Source organism: Phyllostomus discolor, chromosome 13 (assembly GCF_004126475.2).
Source record: "Phyllostomus discolor isolate MPI-MPIP mPhyDis1 chromosome 13, mPhyDis1.pri.v3, whole genome shotgun sequence".
Classification (NCBI taxonomy): domain Eukaryota; kingdom Metazoa; phylum Chordata; class Mammalia; order Chiroptera; family Phyllostomidae; genus Phyllostomus; species Phyllostomus discolor.
Window position 1 is genome coordinate 50,001,238 of NC_040915.2, and position 26,085 is coordinate 50,027,322.

Below are 26,085 nucleotides of genomic sequence, written 5' to 3' on the forward strand. Positions count from 1 at the left end.
ATGTCAACCCTTGTAAGCCCACAGTAACTTTAGCGACCGAAGAGTCCTCTTGACAGGTACAAGAAACCTATGAAGAAATCATCTTTTTATTTGGGAGGAGAGTCCATTGCTCCATGATCAAACACAGCATCCACAGCACCCCACAAAATCTAAAAGTGAGCCCCACGATTGCTGAACCGGTGAGACGGGTCCCCGCGTACACTGTGCTGGAGGCCGAGGAGCAACCCGGTGGAGAACACATGCTGTTTACCCGGCTGGAATCTTAATGGTTTGTCATGTGAACGCGCGTGCATTGTTCAAAGCCATCACCCCTTTCCAAAGTGCAGCTGTGACGCAGTTGCTGACATCCTGGCCATGCATTTTCCATGGGCTCCTGCTTGGGAGCTCTCTTCCACCAGAGCTCTTCAACAGTTCAAAACAAGCATCTGCTGGCAGGAAAAACAAACCTGTTCCGTAGTCTGGACGCATTCGAGGCGAGCCACCTACCCCGCTGCAGGCCTTTCCCGCAGTCGGCTGTGCCGGGTCAGAGATAAAGCCCACACCTGCCTCCCAGCTCACACGTCGTAGGCCATCTGTCTGGTCAGTGGAAGCAGAATGCACCTCCTCCCCTTTGCAACCCCTACAGCTGTCCGCAGTTCGCCCTGTGGCACTGTGCTGGCCGGGCTTCCAGCACCCCATCGGCAACTTGAGGGGGGAAAAAAGGAAAGAAATGCATGCAGTGAGTGAATGCAGTCATCCACCTCCATGCCAGATGCGCCTCAAATCATCCAAAATTGGGTTGCCTCCTGAAAGCCACAGGCCCTGTGTTTACTCAGCTTCTTGTACGTACCTGATTCTGAAAAAGCGAGCTGAAGGCCCTTTGTAAGTCTCCTCTGTGATTTTGGACTTTCCTTTTCTTTGATGAAACGGGGGGAAATTAGAAATGCTGAGCGGGACAGGTCACCGGTTTTCCCCTGTCTTGCGCTTCTGTGCACGGAATCAGATCAATCAGTTTGGTTTCCTTGATGCATGTAGAACACTCTGTTTCTGCCGTTGGAAGTACAAACGTCGGCTTTTTAAAAGACAGACCTAGTCCACAGTTTCACTTCAGCTGCAAGGCCAGTTAGTCCCCAACCCTGGGACATTTAACCTCGTCATTGACGATTCAATTCAAATACCCGTTCGTTTCTGATTGTAAAAGAGTCTGATGTCCCAGTAGAGCGACAAGAAGATGGAGCATTGGAGGAGGTGATGAGCCTTCGTCACCATAGAGAGAGCTGAAATCTGGGGGAGGCAAGTAGACCCCGTGACCTTAAGGGAGTGATTTCACCTCTCCCTGTCTGGGCTTCCTTACCTGTAAAACGAGGGTCATCATACTACCTGCCTCCTAGGGTTGTACTGAGGATGGAAAGATTCAAGACGTGCAACGTGCTTACAGCGCCGCCTGCAGATTACATGCAGCCACTGCTGCCGCTGGAAACAGCACCCACGACAGCCACACACAGTCAAAGGCGCTTCTGTGGCATGATGGATTTCCATACACGTAGCACTCCTTCCATCTGCTGCTGTCATTGTTGTTATTGTTTAATCTGTACCAGGTTGAAATGGGAAGGCCCATTTCGGCAAGTGCCGCGTGCCGTCCTGGTGCCCCAGAACCACCTGGGCTGCTTATCAACATCGCAGAACCCCAGGTCCCACCAGGGCTGCGAGAGTCCCGGCTAGCTGCATTTGAACAAGCACGTCCCGTGACCGCGGCGTGCCCCGAAGTTAGGAGCGCAGGAGGGGTTAAGGACGAGTGACGCCGGTGTAGCCCAGGTATTGCTCTCACGAATTCCGGAAAGCCATGTCTCCAAAACAGGCTTCACGTAGGATCTTTACTTGCAACTTTGTCCAATTATTTTACAGTCTATGACAGCATATGCTTATGATTTTCTGCAAAATGACTCACTATTTTTACAAAAGTAAGTTTGTCTTAAAAGGAAAATTTATTTCATTAGTGCCCATGAAAAGTAGACATCTTGCCATAATTAGATAGCTGTAAAAGTAAACACAATTTTTACAAATAATGTTCTTCAATTCTACCTACACACTGTCACCTGCTGGAGCTCTGACTCTGCAGCAGCATCTTCGCTAAAACGAAATAACCGGCCCCAGCTGGTGGGGCTCAGGGGGTTGGGCGTCTTCCCGAAAACGGAAAGGTCACCCCCCGAGGGGCAGGTAGCGTGTGTGTGCAGAAGGCAACCGATTGATGTTCCTCCCTCTTTCTCCCCGCTTTCCCCTCTCTCTGAAGTCAAAAGCAAAAATATTTTTTTTTAAATTAGCAAGTGTGGGAGAGGTGCCCCCGACTTCCCAGCACCGCATGGAGACTTTCTCCTCCATGAAGGGGGCAGAAGGGGAGCGCGCGGGCAGCGCCCCCTCGCGGTGGGTGATTCAGTGCCGCTCAGCAGGGGGTCTCAACGCCTCCTGAAGTCACTTCCTAGCGAGCACGCCGGGCAGAACTGCAGGAAAGTCTTCCATGAAAAGTTGACTGACTCTGGATTTACAAAACACAGCAAAAGCAACACCAACCCGAATCCCTCAGGACATCTGAGACACTGGCAGGCATGGGTCACGCTGACTCCGTGAGTCCCCAGGACCCCCACCCCCCCGCCCGCAGCTGTCACTCTCAAAGGGGGAAGGTGTCAGGCACATCGGGACCGGGACCCACCTACCCGCCCGCTTTCTGCACTCTGTGACCTTGGGCGAGCCTCCAGAAGCCCTTCTTTCCAGAGTATAAAACGGGATGATACTTGGTCAAGCCACGATGGAATAGAATGATGTATAAAAAGCCGTAACGGAGGATGACGGGTGGTTGTTGTTCAGTAAATGGTAGCTTTTAAAAATTACCAAGACTTCATATTTTCAACCACTTTTGGTAGAACTCTTTGTAAAGCACTGTTCTACTTCCTAAATGCAGTCTAACTGCTTGATGACTCAGGGTTATCATTTTGAACGTCTCTGCAGTCATTTCATGGACGTTGGATGCATTTCAAGCAGCTTCCATGTTCACTGTCCTCTTTGGTCATTTTATACACATGGTGGGCTGATGACCAAGCTGATCAATCCTCCACCAACAGAGAACTGATTAAATCATAGCAAAAGGACATGGATAGCCAATAAAAATGCAAAAAGATGCTCCAACGGTAATTAGAAAAATACAAATTTTCACAACGAGACGCTTTTTGCCCACCAGCGTAGCAAATATTGAAAAGGGCGATATTACTTAAGGTTGGCGAGAATAAGGTCAGTAAGCACGCTCATGCACTCGTGGTGGGACAGTGAATTGCTACAACCCTTCTGGGGGGCATGCACCCTTTAACCCAGCAGTTCCATTTCTAAAAACGCTGTGCAACAGAATCTCTTCCACATGGGCACATGATTGTACATGCAAAGCCACGAGTGTTGGTAAAGATGTGGAGAAGGTAGAATCCTTGCGCATGGCCGGGGGGAACGTGACATGGTACAGCCGCTGCGGAAAGCAGTATGGCGGCTCCTCACAGACTTTAAACATAGAATTGCCATATCAGCAACTCCACTCTGGGGTACGTAAGAATTGAGTACCCTGAAAGACTTGAAAGCAAGGGCTTGAACTGATACCTGCGCATGAAGATTCATAGCAGCACTAGTCATAGTAGCCAGGAGGTAGAAACCACCCAAGTGTCCATCAGCGGATGAGCAGATGAACAAAATGTGGTAGATGCATACGATGGAATACTATTTGGTCGTGAAAAAGTGAAATCCTGATTTGTGCTACAACATGGCTGATCCTTGAAAACATCGTGCTGAGTTTATTTAACTCAGACACACACACACACATACACACACAATGCCACGTACATGGGAAACCCGGCATGGTCAGATTCACAGAGGCAAAAAGTGGAATCGTGGTTGTCGGGAGCTGGGGGGGGACAGTGGGCACTTGGTGTTTCGTGGACCCAGAGGTTCAGTTGGGGGAAGATGGGAACTTCTGGGGATGGATGGAGGTGGCGGTTACACAGCAATGCGAATGTGCTTAATGCCCTGGGCTATGCACTTGCAAATGGTTAAAATGGTAAATTTTATGGTCAGTGTATTTTACCACATTTAAAGAAAAAGAATGCCGTGCTAAGCCAGAAAATGTCCATGTTGATGCCCTGGGGACCGTTTTCTTCTTCTTTTGTGTTTAAGGCGGTGCAACCCGAGTACAGGGGATGCTGCAAACATGATCTCAAAATAAGCAGAACAGCACTGGGTTCATCTTTTTTTTTCATTCTGTTTCTCCTATTCGTCTTCATCCCCATAAAAATACTAGCAAAAAGACACTAATGTTTATTAAACAATTAATAATTAAGCAATTACATATTGTGATAAGTATGCTCATCACAAAATTTACCAATTACGAAGACTCATTAAGATACCATGTATAAAGTGCTCCGCACAGCTCCTTAGCAGCTGTGAAGAGCAGCACCAAGCAGCTACACTGAATTTGATCTCTACATTTGTCCACAATAATATCTCATGTAAATCAAGAGCTTCCTCTCTCCCAAGCCCTGTGCTAAGTGCTTGACATGAATATCTCATTTATTTCTCCCAACAATTCTCTGAGGTGGGAACTCTTATTATAACCCTTAGGTTTCCGGTGAGGAATTTGAAACCCAAAGAGGGTAAGCTATTTACCTTCGGTCAACAGCCAGGAAGTGGAAGAGCTCGATTTCGAACCCTGGTCTCCCTGGCTCCAAGATGGTGCCTTTGACCTTGTCTCCCTAATCCCCCTTTGTTTGTTGCTAAGGTTCGGTCTGCAGGCTGCTGAACCCAACCACCTACCCTCACCCTCTGTGCGGGCACACGACAAAGGCTCAGTAAATATCTGTTGAATCTAACTCCCCAAAAAGCACTCTCTTGCTGGTTCCCCCACAACCCGTAGGGCTCTCCCAACTTCCCACATTCTCATTCTCAAATCTAATAACCTTTTGTGGGGCATTTATGTGCCAGACACTGGAGAAACGCAAAGATGAGTAAAACGTGTGGTTGACTTCAAGGGAGCTGTTCTCCTCCTCCATCCTCTTACACAATCATCGGCGAACTTAAAAACAGAAGGACCACTGTTACTGTTTTCCCCCGCTCTCCACAACAGGCACCTGAAGAACGACGGCCTGGAAGCTCTTTCAGACTTTTTTCATGTTAATTTTCTTTTTCTACGAGAGCACACGCACACGCACACTCACATGTATACAGGGACGACTTCAGGTTTTGTCTCTATCTCTTAAATATGGGAGCATGTTCTACACATTATTCTTGTGGTTTTCCCATGTAGGAATGCACAGTGGATATATTTCTAAGCTTACTTAGTGCTTCATGCACCTATTGATGCTCATCAAAATTGTTTCAAGTGCTTTGCCCCAACACTTGCTGAAGAGGAACTTCCTTCAAGCAGCTCAAGTCCTGCTTACAAGCCCCTTAAGGAAGGACAGGTCTGCCCTTTAGTAAACCATCTGGCACCTCGTCCCCAGAATGACAATTCAAAAGCCTAAATTGGACAGTCTCTCCCCTCACAAACTTCCCAGCGCCTGCAGGATAAATCCTAACCCAAACTGTCTGGCCTAGCGTGCAAGGGTAGCCTCCATCTGACCCCTAGAGCTCTTCAGCCATGCGTTGTGGCCGCATGCACTCACTTCCCAGGCCCCCCCGTGGCTTTCCTCATCTGGCCTCAGTGGTCCGTTTGCAGGCTCGCAAATGCGCCAGCCTGTCTGGGGTGCCGGCCTTCCGACCCGCTCTCTTCCCCGCCTGGAAAGCGTTCCCTACTCCGGCTTCATCAGGGTGTAAGCTCCACACAGTTTCTGAGTCTCCGCGGAAACACCCCTTCCTTAGGGTCCTGCCCGGCCCCTCCCAACCTAGTCGTGCTGTACCTTCCTTCATCCTGTTCCACGTTTCACACTTGCAATTAGCACACTCAATGTCTGTGTGGCGTGCAGTTGTCTGTGCCCCACTGGGGGATCTGTCTCCTTTATCTGCGGTACCCCCAAAACGTAACACAGTCAGGGGCCCCCGTGGCAGGTGTCAGCAAATGTTTGCTGAATGGGCGATGATGGTGAGTGACTCATCAGGAAATTTCACTGCTTCTGGCGAATACACAAATACGTGGGCGTGGCCTCCTTGAATATTTCGTCCCACTGAGAAGAGAAAAATTGCTTGCTAAAAGAAAGGCGTCCGAGTTTCTCTTCCAAAAGCACCTTATCTAGGTTCTTCTCTTCTCATATTTTTATTACTGCATTTATGGTGTTAATCGTTGTAATGTAATCAGCTTTAAATCGAGTTTTTAATAATCCAATTATCTGAAGCAGGTGGGACCTGAGCCTGTTGGGTACTGCCTCTGTCATCTCTTGCCCATGGTGGATGGTTTCCCTGTGCGCCTTGTCATTTCGAAAGAGTAGGTCTTGCCCTGGCTGGGCGTAGCTCCGTGGATTGAGCATGGGCTGCAAACCAAAGTGTCGCAGGTTCGATTCCCAGTCAGGGCACATGCCTGGGTTGCAGGCCATGGCCTCCAGCAACCGCACATTGATGTTTCTCTCTCTCTCTCTTTCTCCCTCTCTTCCCTCTCTAAAAATAAATAAATAAAGTCTTAAAAAAAAAAAAGAAAGACTAGGTCTTTATTTGTGGGAATCTAGGCTGAGGGCTTGTCCTTTCAGAGTTTGTGTTTAGCTAATTTCTTGGCTTGGGGTTCCCCATAGTATAAATTTTAACCCCAAACCTATGTGAGTGTAGTTTTATTATTTTAAACAAATATAGGTTTATTGTTTCATTTATCTAAGATTAGCCAATCTTTTTTTTTTTTTTTTGGAGGGAGTGAGGGGAAGGGAGGGAGAAAGAGAGGGAGAGAAACACAGAGGTGAGAGAGCAACATCGATTGGCTGCCCTCTGCATGGCACACAGGCCAGGCATGTGCCCTGATGGGGAATCAGACTGGTGACATTTCGGTGTGCGGGAGGATGCCCAACCAACTGAGTCACACCAGCCTCCTTTTATTGCGACAGATTCACTGGGGCATTTCTTTCCCACCAGGGGCCCCGATTAAGACAGATGAGTGTCCTGGTTATCGCCCAGATTTTGCTTCCCCACCCCCTTTCCCTGAAGGTGGAGCCCTTTGAGGGTCCTTGTTGGTGTGGAGGCCGCAGTCCCAAGTCCCCCAAGGCTTTGTCCCCTGTCCTTCGGGACCACCACAGCTCAGTCCCTTTCCCCTCCGTGCAGCAGTCCTCAGCCACTCTGGTCTTCGCGCCCTTTTTCTGACTCCTGAGGGTTGTCCCTATTCTCCGGCATCTACAAGGATCGCTATTGTATTTCATCCAGCATTTCTAGATGACTATTAAATGTGAAAAAGTTTTTAGATTATCTAGTCTAAAATATTGCCAAAAATAGAAACCCAGTAGGCTTTTAGCTCTTTCCCCTCATTCTGTGTGCATGAGTCTGTTTTTTAAAAAGGTCACTTTGTTCTCCTCGTATTCTGTCTATTTACCATTTTTCCCCTATTCTCTTATCTCAAACTTGCATTATAGATCAAAATGCCTTATGCTAATAATCTCTCACGTATAAATTATTCTTCTTTCCCCTTAGCATTTGGCTCTTCTTACTGGTCTTTTTCATCCTCTTTCCTAACTAGTCTTTTATGTAATTTTCCGGTGAACGGGCACCAAATATAGCTAGTATCTGCTCTATATGTCACCTGCTAATTTAACAGCTCTTCTCCTAAAAAAAAAAAAAGGAAAAATCAATACCAATCTTGCACATAAAAAAAGGAAAAAGAAAATCTTGAGGTTGACAAAACTTTTAGCAATGTTTCCACATGCCCCATTTGTCAAAATGCTGGCAAATTTGGAAACACTGGGTAGCTGAGTTTTAAAAAATTCAGTACTGGTGTTACAAGTCATATTTATAATGCAAATGGAAATTTTGATGTGCTGAAAATTTTTTTTAGACCTAGATCAATGTATTTTGGACTTAGATCTGGGTATGCATACAGTATTTCTATTTCTATACAAGTGCACCAGTGTACTTTATACAGGTGACATCTACAACCTGGATCTGCTGTAGCAGAGGGTCCCGTTTATGGTGCTGTCCATCCTTACTCATAGCTTTCTCGGAACTTCTCGTTTACATAATAATGAGTGAAAATAGCTAAGTATCGAAGTGACTGCCTTTGTCACTGCTCTAAGGAAAGTTACACGTTAACTAGCTTATACACAAGTCACTCTCCATGACAGAAACATCAGCAACTGAGATAGTTTATAAGCACAGCCACGAAGCTTTTCCAAAAGAACTTTTAAAAAACCTTTTTAGTTATGTCAGCTTTGGGTAATGAATATTCCACCTGGTTTTTCTCCTCTACCTAAGTGTAAAGGCTTGAAATGGCCATCACTTTATTCGCTCCTGAGTGGGCGGGTCGAGAGCGCCAGCAGGGCCCCAGGGGCGGGGCCTCTGCCTTCCGCGTGGTGTCCGCTGCAGCGGCTTCACGTGGGGCTGGGGATCCAAGATGGCCGCACGCACGGGGCGGCGCTTCGGCTGGAGTGGGTCACACACCTGAGGACTGTGTCGGACAGCTGGGGCCTTCTTTCCCAGGGTGTGGGGCTGGACTCCCTCGTGTGCCTGGGGCTTCCTTTCTGGCTGTCAGCTGGGTTCCTGGAGTCGCCTCTTTTGCCGGCTTTCTCCAGTAGCCTGGACTTCTTGACATGGCAGATGGTATCTCCTCTGGTTCAGGTTAAAACTTGTAGGTCTCGGCTTGGAAATCCCAGGACAGAATTTCCTCCACATCTATTGCTCAAAGGCCAGCCTGGATTCCAGGAGTGAGGAAATCAGCTCCACCACCTGAGGGCATGGAGGGGCGAGCCATTCCAACCACAGGAATGGGAGGAATTGTCGGCAGGACCTTTGCAGACAATCTATCGTGATCACTTTACCCCCAAAAAACACGACTCATTCTCTTTGAGTTGCTACAAATCAACAGATAAACTTATTAACCATAGCTTATTCAGTACTAGTGTTAGGATAGTTCATAGTACTTGCACTAAATACGTCAAGGTACTTTCCCAGTATAAGTCTCTTTAGGGCAGTGTTTGAATGTCACGGTTATTTCTCAGCATCTGCAACTTCAAGAGAGAAGGTGCCATCTCACTCGATTAATATTAAAGCATAAGCTAAATTCACCTGGTCCTTAGCATCTGAAGTATGATTACCTTTACTTATTACTTCTGGTGTCTTCTCCCTGGCGGTCACTTAGGAGTGCAGGGAGACGTGAATAAACTATCTCGTTTTCTTGTTCTGATAATCCCATATTGCAGTCTTGGAATAACTTTCTAATCCCATTAACTGTTTTTAAAGAAATAACACGATTTTGATTTTGCAAATTTTATCACACCAAGTTCTCCGCATTCGGGTACACCAAGATCTTACCATCAAAACCCTTCCTGGTGTTAGGCAGATGGATGATCTTGAAATATGTATGTATGGAACTGAGTTCCGTGACTACCCAGACATGCCAACCACTCCCCTGGCACTGGGAATTATGCAATGGAAAACATCTCTAGTGATGCCCTTTTATGTGTTAATTTTGCAAAATTTATTCTCAATTATAATTTCAAATCACCTGAGCAACAGAAGAAAATGAGAAGCTGTATAAAAACCAAGAATGTATTTAAATGTAGCATTAAGAAAACACTTTTAATTAATTGGCACAAAGGGAAGATAACCCATATTTAACAAGCTAGTTCTGTTTGACATTTGCCAAAATATGACATATTGAATATGTTGTTTTTGTCCAATACCCCTTAAATTAAAAAAAAATTAAAGCAGAGGGTATAAAATCATCTATTCCCATGAAACTGAGGAAATTTTAATTAGACTCCTTTAAGGAAGGAATTTGCTTCTGTTAAATTTTTTTAAAATTTGCATATTTAATGACCTTTAAATGTCAAGACTTTTTCAAGACATGATTGTCCCATCTTCATATTAATGAACATGCCAGGTATTTTAATGTCTAGCATATCTGCCCATTTGGAACAAGATTTGATTTTAAGGTGTTTCTCCTTTAAAACAAATACACTTTCTCATAAGTTGAATTAACTTTTTAAAATATGCCTTGACCATTTACATCTTTGAAACATGTAAAGTATCTTCAAGTTTAAAAATTCTCCTCCGTGTGCTCCTCATTTTTCAGCGCTATGCCCTGGCTGTACTTTCCCGCATTGCATTTATTTAAACTGTACACTGTTTAAATCACATCGCCATTGACCTGGGTCAAGTCCTTTGAATGAGTGAGTCTGCGGGGACAGGCGAATGGGATGAAGTGTCTGTAAATGGCACTTCTCCGGGTAGCATCTATGGGATAACACAGTGTTGTGTGACTCTGCCGTGCAACGTAAATAATGACAGTGATTTGCACCTTCTTATTACTATTTGTCCTTGAACGGGATCTACAGTCTTTTGCCAATATTAAGAGCTACTTCTCACTTCATTGCATCTCCCGGGGTCCTGGCTACGAGGAGAGAGGGGAGGTGAGCCGTCCTCTTGTTCTGCGTACGGCGGGACAACACAACAGGCACACCCCCAGCCACTCCTGTGCCTCTGAGTTTCGGCCTCACAACGCCAAAGGCAGTGTGGCCCACGGCTGCACCTACATCCTACATCACACAGAGCCAGGGTGATGCCACTACACTTCCATCACCTCCCCACTCAACACCCTTCTCTCTTTTTTCATCGTGCTGACCCCAGAGAGCCCAACCCAGGGCGATTATGCTAGACTCAAAGCAGGGGGAATCAGGAAAGATTCCAGAAGAAGAAATCATTTTTATTTTTTTTTACCAGCCTGGAGGGCCGATTATTCGTGTGATAGAATAATGTGACTGAGAAATTAACTGGACTTACTTTCTACTCTGGACTCATCACAAAGACTACAGGGGACTTTTCTTTCCCCCCAGGCAATTAAGCCTCACGGAGTCCTGGGGTGTGGGATTTGCCTAGCTCAGGGGAGCTTGGATGCCTAGGAACTTTGACATCAAAACGCTAGGCCCTTAGAGGGAAGGATGTGGGACTGTTGTGTGAGAGAGGAGTGGCCCAGCTTCCCGAAGAATTCCACACACGGAATGCAGAGCGGCAGCAAGAAGCATGATGGTGGTGAGATAAGAGATGCATCCGGAGGTATCAAGGGCTCACCAGCTGAAGTGTGCGCACAAACTGCCCAGAGACCTGAAAATGGCATTTTGATTCAGAAGATCTGGAATGAGTCCAGAGACCCTGCATTGCATTCCTTCATTCCTTCATTCCTTCTCTTTCTTTCTCTTTCTTCTCTTCTTTCTTTCTTTCTTTCTTTCTTTCTTTCTTTCTTTCTTTCTTGTTGCTCTTTGGTTTTTTAAAATCCTTACCCAGGGATACATTTTTTTTTGAGATTTTATTTATTTATTTTTAGAGAGAGGGAAAAAGAGGGAGAAAGAGAGGGAGAGAAACATTACTGTGAAAGGGAAACATCGATCAGCGGCCTCTTGTACATTCCGACCAACCAGGGACCAAACCCGCAACCCAGGCTTGTGTCCTGACCGGGAATCAAACCGTGACCTTTCCCTCTGTGGAATGGCGTCCCAATGAGCCGCACAGGTCGGGGCATGTTTTTCAACGATGGAGAGAGAGGGCGGCGGCAGAGAGAGAGAGAGAGACATATATCTGTTGCCTCCCATTTGCACCCCGACAGGAGATCGAACCCGCAACCTGGGTATGCGCCCTGACCGGAATTGAACCCACCACCTTTTCAGTTTACGGGACAGTGCTCAAATCAGCTGGGCCACCTGGCCAGGGCCAGAGACTCTGCATTTCTAACAAGCTCCCAAGTAGTGTCGATACTACTGGTCCTAGGATTCCACATTGAGTGGTGGGGTTATGGAGGAGTGGGCAGGACTTCAGAAAAGGAAAGTCTAAACTTCAAATCCTGTGACACCGGGAGCAAATGGCACACCTTCAGGGTGGCCGAAACCGACACCGGAGGAAAGGACACTAGTATCAGCAGAGCTGCCAGCCTTCCACGAACTGGTCCAGTCCCCGCACAGAGCATCTGCTCCAACAAACTACAGACAGGGCTGCAGGCTCAAAGCCCTTCTCCCGGTTTTCTGTCCCATTCCCCCACAACGTCTCGGGCTTCTTCAATGACCTCAAGGAAGGGAAGGAACCCAACTCCCAGCTCCCCACAGGCTGAATTTCCAAACTACCTTGGCTTGAGAAGAGAACATTGGAGGACCTGAGTCAAATATAATTATTCTGGAAAAATTAAGTAATGTGACTTTTTCTTTTTTTTTAAAAGATTTTATTTATTTATTTTTAGAGAGGGAAGGGGGAGAGAGAGAAAGAAACATCAATATGCGGTTGCTGGGGGTCATGGCCTGCAACCCAGGCATGTACCCTGACTGGGGATCGAATCTGCAAGACTTTGGTTCGCAGCCTGCGCTCAGTCCACTGAGCTATGCCAGCCAGGGCTGCTTTTTCTTTTTTTAAGCCCGAGTATCACGGAGCAAATTCATGAGTTACCTTTTTTCATCTCAAACTTAAAGAGAATCAGATTCAGGAATCAACAAATAACCACTTGTCAGTTAGTCAATCAACAAATGGTAGGGGCTGAAGAATGGATTTCCCTCAGCCCTGATGTGGAGCATTCTAGGGCTTCTGACAAGAAAGAAAGCAAGTGTCCCAAAAGATCCGAGGAATTCAATTCCTTATCATTCAGTGATTTTGCCACGCTCACCAAAGAAGAAGGCCCTTCCCCTTATACACACTCTTCAAATTGCTCTTCGAGATTTCTTTTTTCCTTCTTCACGTCCTTGCTGTCCATTTAAGCATGATTTCACCAGTATGTATAAACAGGTTCGGGAGAAAGACCCAGTTTGATTTTCTTCTGCCGGCATCTTCCAAAGATAGCCTCGCATCCCATTCTCTCATAAAAACAAGTCTTAAAAATAAACGAAGGCAGTAAGGGCTGTGGCCAAAGCCAAGTTTGTTCCAAAGCTGAGAGTAATAAAATCCAGGGTTCCCTCTCCCTTATTCAATTTCAAGAGCAATTGCCTTCCATTGGCAATTTTGTTTGTAACCTCTCTGATCCTGCCATCGCCAGGAGCTGATGTTTTATTAAAGCATTTCTAAGCCTGGCCCTGATTACATAAGAACGTTTGTGCCCGTGCTTGTCAGTGTCACAATCCGCACGGAGGTACCAGCTTGATTTGCCCTTAATCCCCTAGAAGTTCTAAAATCAGAGCAGAAGGCAAGCAGGAATTACTGTATCTTTTTGCCTCATCACCTGTCCTTGAGAAATCAAAAGCCACAAAGTGATCCTACAGTATTTTTGATTTTAGCCAGCAGTATTTTTTTTAACTAGTTGCCCACATTTAAAGTACAGGAATTTCACATAAAAATCCAAATTTCTGGTTCCTCTTGAGAAACATCAGAAGATCTGGCAACCTTTGTCTGCTGTCCTGAATGGCTGAATACTGATGCAGGGGGCATGTGTGACCCTTTGGTGGCATCTGAACCCTCTCCTATGTTCAGCAATTGTCCCCAGCTCACGAGGCTCGCTGGGAGGGAGGCAGGTGTCTTTTCCATCATTCGGGCTGGACACAAGGCACTCACTAGCACACGACCCAGGCCTGGCCAGGTTGGCATGTCTCCCAGGCTTTTCAATGGGGCACTCGTTGTAGGAAGGATCCAGGACAGGAGAGAACTGGCGAATTCTTTCTGACGGTAGACACGGGGAAAGCACTGTCCAGACTCCAGGGACTGTAGGGCCAGGAGGTTCCGAAGATCGGCAGCAGCGACGGTTTCCCCGCTGGCTCGGTTCTGTGGAGTGACTTTGACTGTGTTTTCGTTCCGTGGCCCGTCTTTGTCCCATTTTCCCAGTGGGGCTCTCCAGCTGGCCTGCTGACTGTGAGCTATTCAATATGTCCTTGCTGTGTTCCTTTTCCGCTTACATTTTCCATCTACAGACTGTGCCTCCCTGAGGCAGGCCGTAGTTTCCACCCAACCCTCTTCCTAACTTATATCTTAACTTCCAGGCCACTTATAGACCCGTGCATTTATAAGCCTGGTCTTCATCTCTCTCTTTCCCTTCAAAGTGACAGAATTCTGACACTGGGAGAGAAGCTAAAAACCGCCTACTGTAAGGATCAGCAAAGTGATGAGAAAAGTTCCCCAGAGCAGCCCCCTCCTCCACCTGTCCTCTTCCATCTCATTGGACAGAACTGGGTCACATGCTCACCCTGTCAGCCAATCAAGGAACTCGGGTTGCTGCGATCCATTTAGTCTATCGTGCAACTTTGGCTGAATATTAGAATCACCTGGGAAGCTTCTTTAAATGCCAATGCTGGGTCCAACCCCCCAGAGGCCCAATTTAATTGGTCTGGCTGGATTTCTGGCATTGGAATTTTTAAAAATCCTCAGGTACTTTTAATGTCATCCCCCTCTCTTGTCCGCCCGTCAACCACCACCCCTTTTTACAGGTGCCAACACAGAGGTCCAAAAAATATGCTACATAACGTGACCTAAGGACTGTACCTTCAAAGAACTGCAAAAACAGTAACAAAAGCACACACATACACATAAAGCACATTTAATAGGAAACCTGCGTTTTCCCGGAGTATGCATGTGAGCACCCGTTCTCTTTCTTAGAAAGTGAAGTCACGGAGAGCTCAAGGACTGGGGAGCAGTAGAGTGTGGTGCAGTGAGTCTCGAATTTGATCACATCCCAGTCCCCCGGGGGGCTTGTTACAACACAGACGGCTGGGCCCATCCCCAGAGGCTCAGGTTTGGGGTGAGGGGAAAAATAATGAAGATTTCTAACAAGTTCCCAGGGGACGCTGCTGCTGCTGCTCGACCGAGGACCACACTAGAGCAGCAGCGGCTAACAGCTTACGCTACAGAATCTCCCTGCCTTGATTAAGACCCAGTTCTGCTCCTGACAACTGGTCAGAAAACGGGCAAGTGACTTAACACGTACGAAATGAAGCCAGTGATATTCGTTTGGGTTTATCACAACCATCAGGCGAGTATGATAAACATAAAGCCCTTAGAACAGTGTCTGGCCTATAGTATTAATAACTGCCTAATAAATAATAGCCGTTATCACTCACTCATTTGGTCAGTCATTTTACAATTATTAATTGAGTGCTCCCTTTGAGCCAGGCAGTGTTCCAGGCACCAGGGGCACGGCGGTGAATAAGTGAAAGCCTAGCCTTTCAACGAGCTTCCAGTCCACTGTAGAGGCACACAGTGACCTTGTAAATACATAATATGCCACACAGAAGAATGCCACCTTCCCAGCAAACCAAACAGCAGGTACACACAGAGTTTTAGGAGAACTCGATCCAGTCATGTTTGCATCTTCCAGCTCAAGGAAGTGGTGGCATCGTGTTTCTAATGCAAAGGCCCCTTAGCAAGATGGCTCTTACCGTGGGTGCTGAATAAGCCCAGGTTATTGTGTTTTAGCTGGGGTTCTCCACAGAAATAGAGCCAGCGGAAAAAATGTATGTGTAGACTTAAAAATATATTTCTGTATTCTATATATTGTTATGTAGTAACAATATATATTTATTGTCATATATATTTATTTATATTGTTAATAATATATATACTAAACACTTTATATATTCATATTTATATAAATATTTATATTATACATTGTAGGAATTGGCTCACTTGATTACGGAGGCCAAGACATCCCACGATCTGCCATCTGCAAGCTGAAGACCCAGGGAAGTTGGAGGCGTAATTTTATCTGATTCCAAAAGCCTGAGAATCAAGAGCACAGTGTCCCAGGGCAGAAGATGCATGTCCCAGCTCAAAAGGAGAGGAAATTCACCCTTCCTCTGTCTTAGACCTTTGTTTAGTCTACCAACTCAGATGCCAATCTCTTCCAGAATCCCCCTCAGAGACACCCCCCCAAAATAACACAAAATATTAACCCTCACGGGCACAGTCACACCCGCCAATTCTTTAGGTTTTGTTTGAGAGGAAACATTTGAAACAAGAACAGGGTGAGAGGAGAGGGTGTTCGAAGGGAGGGCGAGAGAAGGCGGCACTGTGTGGGGTGCTTCACATGTGTAATTTCATTTAATCCTCACAATCATTTCGGGGTGGGTATTGCGGGAGGAGGAGAGGGAGCAACCTGCCCTAAGCTAAGTGGGGAAAGTGGCATGCTAAGGAGCTGAACAACCACATTATTAGAGTTGGCCTGGGAGGAAGCAAAGACTAGGGCATAGTCACACCACAAGCCACATCTGACCCCCTTCTACTGAATCCCCAGGCAGGGCCTAGGGTGTTGCCCACTGTCCATCTACTCTGTTCCTAAAGCAGGTGACAGTGATGTAATGAGATGCAAGGAGCAGCTACTTCTGAATCAGAACACCGTGACCTCAGGCTAGCGTCATTTCCCAACATTGTCTTTCTCAACATATAAATAACAAAAACTTTATTAAGGGTTTAATAAACATCCAGTGCTGGGAAATACAGGCCAGCAAAATAGAAGAAAATGAAGGTGGTTTATAATCCCCTCACTTAGGAAAAAAAAAATACCCTAAAATTTTGATAGCAATTCCCCTCTTATCTTCAAATCATATAGGGACCCAATCCTTCCATGCCTATTAACTGGCCCTTTACAATTACACATATTAACCTAACTGGAAGTCTGTTTAACTAACTAACTAATTAATTAATTAATTGTTTTCACTTTGGATTTGTTTCTGGATGTTGGTTTTCTAGACTTTTGGGGGTGCGGACATGAACTTGGGATAGTATGAAATTGTGTTTGTATGGAGTTGCTTTTGTATTCGGAGTACTCACCTCACAGCTTTGGGGCCAAGAGGTTTTCGAGCCTTTTTTCATATGGCATCTATATTCAAGAACCGGCGTGGCATTTGGAGATTTTTCCTCTGGATTGTTTAGCGCTGGCCGCTTTCTGTTCCTTTGAACAGCAAGCGTTTGAACTTTGGCGATACCTGGGATTGGCTTTGGCCGTAAGACTTTAATTTGTAATGATGACTGGCGGTTGCAGGGATGGCCTTGCTTCTCCCTGCTGCCCCTGTCACGGGGCTCGGAAGACTCAGCACCGCTGGCTAGAAGCGAGCGCAAGGGAAGCTGGCGGCCAGCGCTTCACGGTAACCAGGCAACCGGCGCCTTAGCAACAGACGGGGGCGAACCCTAAAGAGGAAGTCGGAAGCAGCGGCTAAATCTCGCGAGAAGTGCTATTGCGCGCGAACTCTAAGTGCGGGGGTCCCAGGGTTGGAGCTGTGCAGATTCTGGGGAGACTTGACCACGCTGTGGATCCGGACTCGTTCATCCCCCCTCCATGGAAACCTCAGCGCCCAAGCAGCAGCAGCCCTCGGCGTCCAAGATCAGGAACCTGCCCTGGTAGGAGGAGGCCCAGCTGCCGCGCCGGCTGTCACGGGGAAGGGGGTTGGCCGGGTGGGCAAGCAGCCGGGCCCGGACCGGCGGCGGGAGCGGAGCCACAGAGGTTGGCCTCGACAGCCCCCCAACTTTTTCCAGATCTTCCCTTCCACCCCGCCCCCGTTCTTTTTACCTTAGGGGAAAGCTGTCTTCACACCTGGGTGACAGCACAGGGGGCTGATCCTGCCTCTTGTAACATTGCATTGGCTCCCGTGCCAAAATGTCCCCTTCGCTCTTGCCAAAATCTTCAATGCGGTTATTGGTCAAATTCTAAACTAAACTAATGATGATAACACTCCCTGGTTAACTTTTATTTAAATGGCTATTCTGTTACATTAGCAGACACCCTATTATTAGATGTTTGATCTTTACAAAGACCCTAGGAAACAGGTATTATTATTATCCCGATTTTACAATTGGAGTAATGCAGCCAAAAGCTTTAAATAACTTGTATAATAAGATCCAGAACTAGAAAATAGGTTTGGGTTTGAACTAAAGTGGTCGGAGTTCAGAGCTCGTACTTTAAACCATTTACTTCTACACCGTGTCCTAATGATGTTTTAAAGACTGATGCGATTTGGCTTGATTTCCCAAAACTCCCCAGTTGTTCCTGTGTGATAATAATTTGTTTTTATTGTTGCAAAAACATGTATCTTTATAGTTGTAAGCATCCTAAAATGTACAGTTCAGTGCCATTAAGCATATTCCTTGTGCAACCGTCCCACTATATAATTCCAAAAGTTTTCGTCATTCCAGATGGAAACCACATACCACTGGCAGTCACTTCTTATTCCCCCTCTCTTAGCCCTTGACAACCACTAGTTTGCTTTCTGTCTCTGAATTTGCCCTTTCTGCATATTTCACAAGAAGACAGTCAATACATGACCCTTTGTGACTGGCTTCTTTTCACTTACCATGTGTTCAAGGTTCATCCACGTTATAGTGGTTATCACTCCTTCCCATGGCTGAAGAATATTCCATTGTATGGAGATACCACCGTTTATCTGTTTCTGTATACTTGGATATGAGTTTGACTTTGAATTCACTTTGAAATAGTAGGTGCCCATCCTGGTTGAGATTATAGGCAGACAGCCAGAAAAGTGAAATTAGAGTTTACCAACCTCAGCATTATTGACATTTTGAGCCAGATACTTAGTTGTGAGGAGGAGTAAAGGGGCTGTCCTGTACACTGAAGGAACTTGAGCGACATCCCTGGTGCCTACACACTAGGTGCCAGTAGCAATCTCCCCCCAGCTGTGACAACTGAAAAAGTCTCCGGATATGGCCTGATGTTCCCTGGAGGAAAAAATTGCCCCTGGTTGAGAACACTGGTCTATATTCAGATGCAAAGGGTTTTGTTTCTCTTCCTCCTTTAGTTAGGATATGAAAGGATTCTTCTGCACGTAACAAAATGTTCTTGTATTTGTATGTGGTGTAACCCATGCTAAATTGTATTTCAGGGTTGAAAAATACCGGCCACAGACACTGAATGACCTCATTTCTCATCAGGATATCTTGAGTACCAGTAAGCATCCTTGTGCCAGTTGTGGTTATTGAAGCACCTGTGTAAATCTTTTGGTGACGTTGTCTTTGCTGAGTAGTAACTTTGAAGAATCTGCTTGAGCTTTATGGAATGTTGCTGTAAGAGCTGGGTCCTTCGGGGTTTTTATTCCTGCATCTGCCTCTGATTTAAACATCAAGTTGCAGTGCCTTCAGCCCAACTCCAGGGCCCACAGTGAAAGAGGCAACTCTCAGAAACTGACGGTGTCTCTTTCTTCCTCACCTTCAGTTCAAAAATTTATCAGTGAAGACCGATTGCCACACCTGCTTCTCTATGGCCCTCCAGGGACAGGAAAGACATCCACCATTCTAGCCTGTGCAAAACAGCTGTACAAAGACAAAGAATTTGGCTCTATGGTCTTGGAGGTAATTAGGAGGATTATTCTCACTTGACAAAGGCCTGCAGTCTGTTTTAGTTCTGCTGGTTTTGTTTTACTTTACAATTCAGTTGTCCTGCTGGTGGTTGGGAAAGAAGCAGACATAAAAGGAGATAATTCAATTCACTTTTTTCCTATAATTGACTTCGGTCTGGATGGGCATTAGCTAGGAGGCAGCTAGCTGTAGGGCTAGGTATTTTTCTTTACTGTTGCCAACTTGTACCCAACACTCATTGGTCACACAGTGAGGGGTCCCTCAGTTGCTGGATGTCTCCCATGTGCCCTCTAGATGGCATCTCCACATTGCTGCAACCGGTTCTTGTCCTGGAAGGCTGAGCTTTATAGCAAGCTCTCTTGCCCTCTGGCTCCTGGTTAGGTTTGGCCAATAGGGGCCTTGGCAGGAGTGGGGGCAGGAGCGGAGAATGATGGCTGGTCCTGTCCTGGGGGCACCATAGGCTGACAACATCTCCATCTACAGGGCACATCACATTGCCTTCTCCAGGTGGCAGTGCCACTCCCCCATGAACCCCTTTAGACTTGGGGCTGGTAATGGGCCCCAGTAGTCCCTGAGGTGTTGCAGTTATTGCATAGCCCTTGTGGTTTCCCCATACCCCACTAGCACCTTTTAAAATATTTCTCCACCTAATTCTATTCAAAGTACTGAATTTGAGTACGCCATCTGTCTACTGCTAGGACTCAACTAATGCACTTAGATTACAAAATTCTAAGTACTGTCGATTGCAAGGAAAAAAATTTATTTTTTTTGTTCCAGATCTGAGAACCTTGCTGATACACATGTTCTTACCTCATGTAGTAAAAGCTTGGTAACTTCTGGGTTGCTCCAGGTTGTGGTAGCTAAACTCAGCGTCATTCTGCTCGTGTAAGAGGTGCTGTTCACTGAGACCAGGCCAATTAATTCTTCTTCCAGAGTGTGTCCGTGATTGTCCTCGAAAGAGGGGAGGAAAACCAGTCTTTTGCCTTTCAGAATGTAATGATCTCGTGAGCTACGAGTTTTAAATACAAATGTGATCTTGCTTTTTTAACAGTGATTGTTTCTTAGCTGTCGTTAGACTTGGAGACCTAGCTTGCTGAGCTAGATTGATAAAAGATACATGAATTCACAAACAGTACACCAACATGTTTTTTACGTATTCCGGCTTCTCTCTTCCTCATTTAGCTGAATGCCTCAGACGACCGAGGAATAGATATCGTCCGGGGACCAATCCTGAGTTTTGCTAGCACAAGAACAATATTTAAGTAAGAAATATTTGCATAATTTCTCTCCCTAGAGGTTTTGATCAGTGAGATCATAGGGCTTTTTTTTTTTTTTTAATTCTCCCCTAGGCCAGTTTGTAAAGGGGAAGAAAAATGACTCTGTCAAAAACAGCCATGAAAAAGAGAGAAAGTGCAGGGATGGTGGTGAAAAAATGTTAAAATGCAAATATTGAAACAAAATATTATCAAAGTCTGTATTCACAAGGTCTTTGGGGAAGCATTAACTTCATTTTATTAGTTAACTGAGGACTGATTACATCCTAAGAGCTAGTTTGAATTGAGAGGAAAATGAATTGAGATCAGCAAGGATAACTAGGATAGTGGTAAAAAAAAAAAAAAAAGATAAAAAGACCGGCGTAAGTGAAGGTGGTGGGGAAGAAACAGCACTAGAGAAAGACAATACTGTTTGAGAGAAATATGAAGGTGCCAGAAGACTGGAACAAAAATACAGAAACCAGACTCAGTCCCCTTTCACAGCTGAAGGACCGGTGGGGGCATCTCTTCTGCTGTGAGCACAGACCTCTGCCTGGGTCAGCGTTCTAGGAGAAATGGACTCTGAAACAGGGCCCGATGGCACGAGTGTGAAGCTGTAGGTTTGGGCCTGGAAGGTGAAGTGATGAAGAAACCTTGAAGTGGTACTGTTTGTGTTCCCAGGAAAGGCTTTAAACTAGTGATACTGGATGAGGCTGATGCCATGACTCAAGATGCCCAGAACGCCTTGAGGAGAGGTAAGAAGAGCTGCTAATATGGAGTATTAATGGTAAGAGTGAGCTGGCTGATGAGCACGCCAGGGGAATTAGGAAGTTTGGACATAGGACGTGGCTGATGTTCCATTTTCATTAATTTCTGGCTCAGAGAGATCTCTGTATGCCTTTTTCCGAGTATCCCACCTGATGACCTAGGCAAAATGTCTCCATTTGGGGATTTCCCCTTTCAACAGCTTCACGACAGACAGAAGCCCTGTTGGGACTCCTGGTGGTTCATCCTCTTCAGCTGGCTTCAATGTCAGGGTTGGGAATTTTGTGTCATTTGATGAAGGGTATGGACAGCCTTTCATTCCTAAACTGCAGGATACACCGCTCTGCTGTTGGTACAAAATAGCCATGAAAATTCCAGAAATCTAGTCATACTCAGAAAGTACATAATTTGGCAGGAGAATATTCGTGGTTTGTCTGTCTTAAGGGGTCTGGGGCAGTTCATTTCTTTGAAAGGGTATTCATAATCTCATCAAGGTTCTGAAGTCATCAGCTGAAAGAAAAGGACGATCTTTAGGAATTTGGGGAAAAGGAGTGGCTTGCGGCTAATGTTAAAGATCAGGAGGAAGAAGACATATCTTCCGGTCCCAGCTTTGGCAGTCTTCCTTTAGCATGTTGTTCTGCAGAGCACCTGTCAGTCTGGGCAGAGCCCTGTGCAGAAACACTGGGTACCTGCTGAATCAAACTGGCATCATAAGCATCTCTGAATTTAGGTTGTTGCTCTCTTTCCTGCTCGAAGGCTTTGAGACAAGATCCCCTGGAAAGTCTGCAAAAAGCCACCTCTCCCCACCTGGTAGAAGGTGGAGCATGCTGCCAATTATATTTTATCAAAAGGATAGAAATAGCCCTGGCTGGTGTGGCTCAGTGGATTGAGTGCTGGCCTGCAAACCAAAGGGTTGGCAGTTCGATTCCCAGTCAGGGGACATACCAGGGTTGTGGGCCAGGTCCTCAGTAGGGGGCATGCATGGGAGGCAAGCACACATTGATGTTTCTCTGCCTTTCTTTCTCCCTCCTAAATAAATAAAATCTTTTTAAAAATAAGGACAGGAATACTTATTTCATATTTCAATGGAATGGGATGGCAAGAACACAGGAATCATGGTGAATCTTAAAGAAGTGTTTCGTAAAATCCCGTGGAGGTGACATGTTGGGCTTTTGGAAAGAGAGTGGTTGATTCCCAGTTCTGATCACCCCAGTGACACCCTCTCTATTAGAGTAGCATCCCCACTTGTTTGCATTCTTAAATTTTTGTTACATTCTTGTTCCCTATACCATTCACATGGCCATAGAAAAGTTCAGGATTTCTTGGTCCTTGGGTGAATCAGAATGGAGATGAGGTGGTTTTCTTTTCTCTTGCCAGTGATTGAGAAATTTACTGAAAACACCAGATTTTGCCTCATCTGTAACTATCTGTCAAAGATCATCCCTGCCTTGCAGTCTCGCTGCACAAGGTTCCGATTCGGCCCCCTGACTCCTGAACTCATGGTTCCACGCCTGGACCATGTTGTAGAAGAGGAGAAGTAAGTATGTTGAAAAGCAGGAAAGGTGGGGGTCTTGGGAACTAAGTGTGGTGTAAGTAGGGCTCTGGGATGACTTTACATTTAAAGGTGCTTTACATTTAATTGTAAATGACTGAGTAGGGTGCCTAGCATCCGAGTTTGTTAGCCGTTGTCATTTTCTCTGGTATGTCATGGACATTCTTTGTAAAAGTCATTTGGTTCTTCTCCTTCCATCCTCCTCCCCTGGAAGCTGTCCCAGTTTCCTCCTCCTCTTTTGTCATTGGAAACTGCATGCTGCCAAGTCCCTTCTGCTAAGATGCCTGTAGCCTTTTTTTTTTTTTTTTGACTGGAAGTGAAGGTACCAAGATATTACGTTCTACATAATCAGATGCTGAGCAAGTAACTAACCTGAACTGCTGCCTATTTGAAAGGTGGTGCTTCGACTCTGTGCTCACACATCTCACGAGTGCTCTTTCCTCTCCAGAAAACGTAACTCAAAGCCATCTGTTCCACAGAGCAATGCATGGTCCTAAATAAGGGTCTTTCTAGACTTTGGGTGGGCTGTGACTACTGATGTGAAGCCATCATCCCAGAATTCCAGAGCGAATTCTAGATCCTGCAGATCAGGAGAGTACTGTTAACTCCATCCTTCTCCTTTTTTGTTGTTTTTTGTTTTCCAAAACCTTGATCGTTCCAGGCCATCTTGTTCCCTTGGTGAATGCTTGGGCTCTCATGGGCCTCTCAATCCCTTCTGCCTGTCTCCTTTCAGAATAGATATAAGTGAAGATGGGATGAAAGCACTTGTGACTCTTTCCAGTGGAGATATGCGACGGGCTCTGAACATTCTGCAGGTACGATGCTAATCTCAAGTCATTGCTTCGGAATCGTTCAAGACATGTGTAAAGAGCAGTACAACCAATCTGTAAATCTCGTAATCTAGAACTGGTAAGACCTTCATCTCAACATGTGTCAAAGACCTCCCCCCGCCCCTTTGTGTTTTGATTAATTGAAAGAATAATTTGTTGCAAAGCAGGGAGAGATAGGGAAGGATTCTGCAGCTGAAACATAGCCAACAGACAGCAGCACCCTCTGATGAGGCCAACTCGTCCCAGTGTAAATAGACGGGGTTCAGGCTCTTCTGTACCTTTGCAATGCTGCTGTCTGCCTGCATTGCCATCTCAGCAGTTTCCTCCCGACCTGCCTGCACCTTGGCAGCTGCTGTGACTGCCTCTGTGATTCTCCCCGTCTGCACAGAGCACCAATATGGCCTTTGGGAAAGTGACAGAGGAGACAGTCTACACCTGCACAGGGCACCCACTCAAGTCAGACATCGCCAACATTCTGGACTGGATGTTGAATCAAGACTTCACCACAGCCTACAGAAGTATCCTTTCTCGTGTCCTGCCCGCAGTGCTTTAAGTGCCCAAGGCCTGAACTGAGCCCCAGGAGCTACAGCTAGCACCTACACCCTCCTGGCAAAACAGTTGGCTGTGTGTGACTTTGGTCAGCTTGCTATAGGAGTGAGGTGGCTGTGGGTGGAGTGGATACTTGTCTTTAATGCCCCCGAGTTCTTCCTGAAGGGTTCTGACCTAGGGACAGCTTGAGGTCAGTTTACTCATAGATGGGAGAGATGCAGTCTTTTCCCTTTAGTCCCTGTAACTCACTTTGCTTTGAAATTATAAGCGAGGTGCAGTGATACAAAGCCTTCTGGGAAATGCATTTCGTCCTCTTTCTCTACTAGAGATACAGCGCTTTTAGAAAGCTCTTATTGAAGATGAAAACGAGAATTGGGGTTCTACCTGTGCAGTTTCAGATGGAAAGAAACAACGGCTCAGTTCGAGACCCTACTTCTAAAGTCACTCACCAGCATTAGGATTCACAGTTCTCCGCAGTGTTTGTTCTGGAACTTGTTCCCTCTGCCTTAACCTCTCCTCCGCAGATATCATGGCGCTGAAGACTCTGAAGGGGTTGGCACTACATGATATCCTGACAGAGATACACTTGTTTGTGCACAGAGGTAACCTGTGTCATTCTCTAGTTGAGGAGCCGCGGGGAAGGTGGCGTGCTTTGTGGTTAAGGGTGGTTAGAGAGGGAACTTGAGGTTTTATTTCTGAAGCAAAGAAACAGGAATGAAGTGTAAACCTAACTCATTTTTAGTTTTATCTTGTTATTTAAAACTTCATTCCAAGAACACTCTGAACCCCTAGAACTGCTGGAGAGAGGGTGGAAAGTAAGTCCTGAAGGTTAATTCCTTCAAGGGTCTGTATTTTACAGCAACAAGTAGCATGTTTTGATTGACATTCTAAAAGAGTATTTTCCCCAGAAGGGGGGGGGGGGGATCTATCTCCATGTAAACAAAAGCAGTCTTCACTGAACCATCTAAGTTCCACACTAGGTCGTTCTTTTCTATACAGAGACTTTGTTCTCAAGTCCTGGCAGCATGTAGGAACCACCCCAGACCACTTCAGCTGGCTTTTTTGGGGAGAAGCAGGCATCAGTATTTTTCAGGTTTTCTAGGTGATCTGTTGTGCAGCATTTTGGAGAAGCTCTTTCCTCCACAACGGTCAGCTGCACAGACAAGTTGGGTCCATGAATGTTGGTTCTGCCAGTGCCTTCATAGGCCCCTGGCTGGTGTGTTCACTTCTGCCCAAGAACATGGTTGGCTCAAACCCAGTTCTGCACTTTGATTGTGAAAGCTGAGCATAAAATGACTTTTAGAAATCAATGGTTTTTAAAATTGGGACTTTTACATTAATTCTTATGGCACCCAGTTGCTAAAAGAACAGTGTTGAAGACTCTTCCATGTTCTTATGATCATTTTGGAATCTGGTTTAGGATTTTTTTTTTCCTTTGGTGGGGGGGGGCCTGCCTACACTGAAGACTCACAAAATTGAGTGGATAAAAAACCAAAACCCTATCCGATTTTTACTTCCTTAGAGGTGTGGTATCTAGTGACCTGAGGCTGCAAAGTGTTGTCCATCTGATTTCTAAACTCGCACTTGTCCTGTTGGGTGTGTGTGTGTAATATATATATATCGTTTTTAATAGTAGGGAGTGACAGACCTCACTCATTTGTTTTTCCCCCAGTTGACTTTCCATCTTCAGTTCGAATACATTTATTAACCAAAATGGCAGAAATTGAGTAAGTATTTATTTCCAAATTTT

At 45.8% G+C, this 26,085-nt stretch overlaps 1 protein-coding gene and 1 long non-coding RNA gene across 3 annotated transcripts in view; one reads left to right on the forward strand and one right to left on the reverse strand.

Annotated features, from left to right (window-relative positions):
* Positions 1–17,258, reverse strand: LOC118497983. Of its 2 annotated transcripts, XR_004900513.1 has the most exons (3): positions 16,852–17,258; positions 15,709–15,801; positions 1–684 (listed from the first exon to the last, which is right to left on the reverse strand). It is a non-coding gene; the product is annotated as an uncharacterized LOC118497983 (long non-coding RNA). The 2 variants fall into 2 exon arrangements; XR_004900514.1 differs by lacking the exon at positions 15,709–15,801.
* RFC5 (replication factor C subunit 5) overlaps positions 17,258–26,085 on the forward strand; it is an 11,629-nt gene continuing 2,801 nt past the window's right edge. Inside the window, exons 1-10 of the mRNA XM_028528839.2 lie at positions 17,258–17,418; positions 18,915–18,979; positions 19,244–19,380; positions 20,569–20,648; positions 21,321–21,394; positions 22,782–22,941; positions 23,690–23,771; positions 24,175–24,304; positions 24,860–24,937; positions 26,008–26,062. Of these exons, the coding sequence (XP_028384640.1) occupies positions 17,357–17,418; positions 18,915–18,979; positions 19,244–19,380; positions 20,569–20,648; positions 21,321–21,394; positions 22,782–22,941; positions 23,690–23,771; positions 24,175–24,304; positions 24,860–24,937; positions 26,008–26,062 (923 nt within the window). The 5' untranslated portion in view covers positions 17,258–17,356. The remainder of the gene's footprint in view (positions 17,419–18,914; positions 18,980–19,243; positions 19,381–20,568; positions 20,649–21,320; positions 21,395–22,781; positions 22,942–23,689; positions 23,772–24,174; positions 24,305–24,859; positions 24,938–26,007; positions 26,063–26,085) is intronic.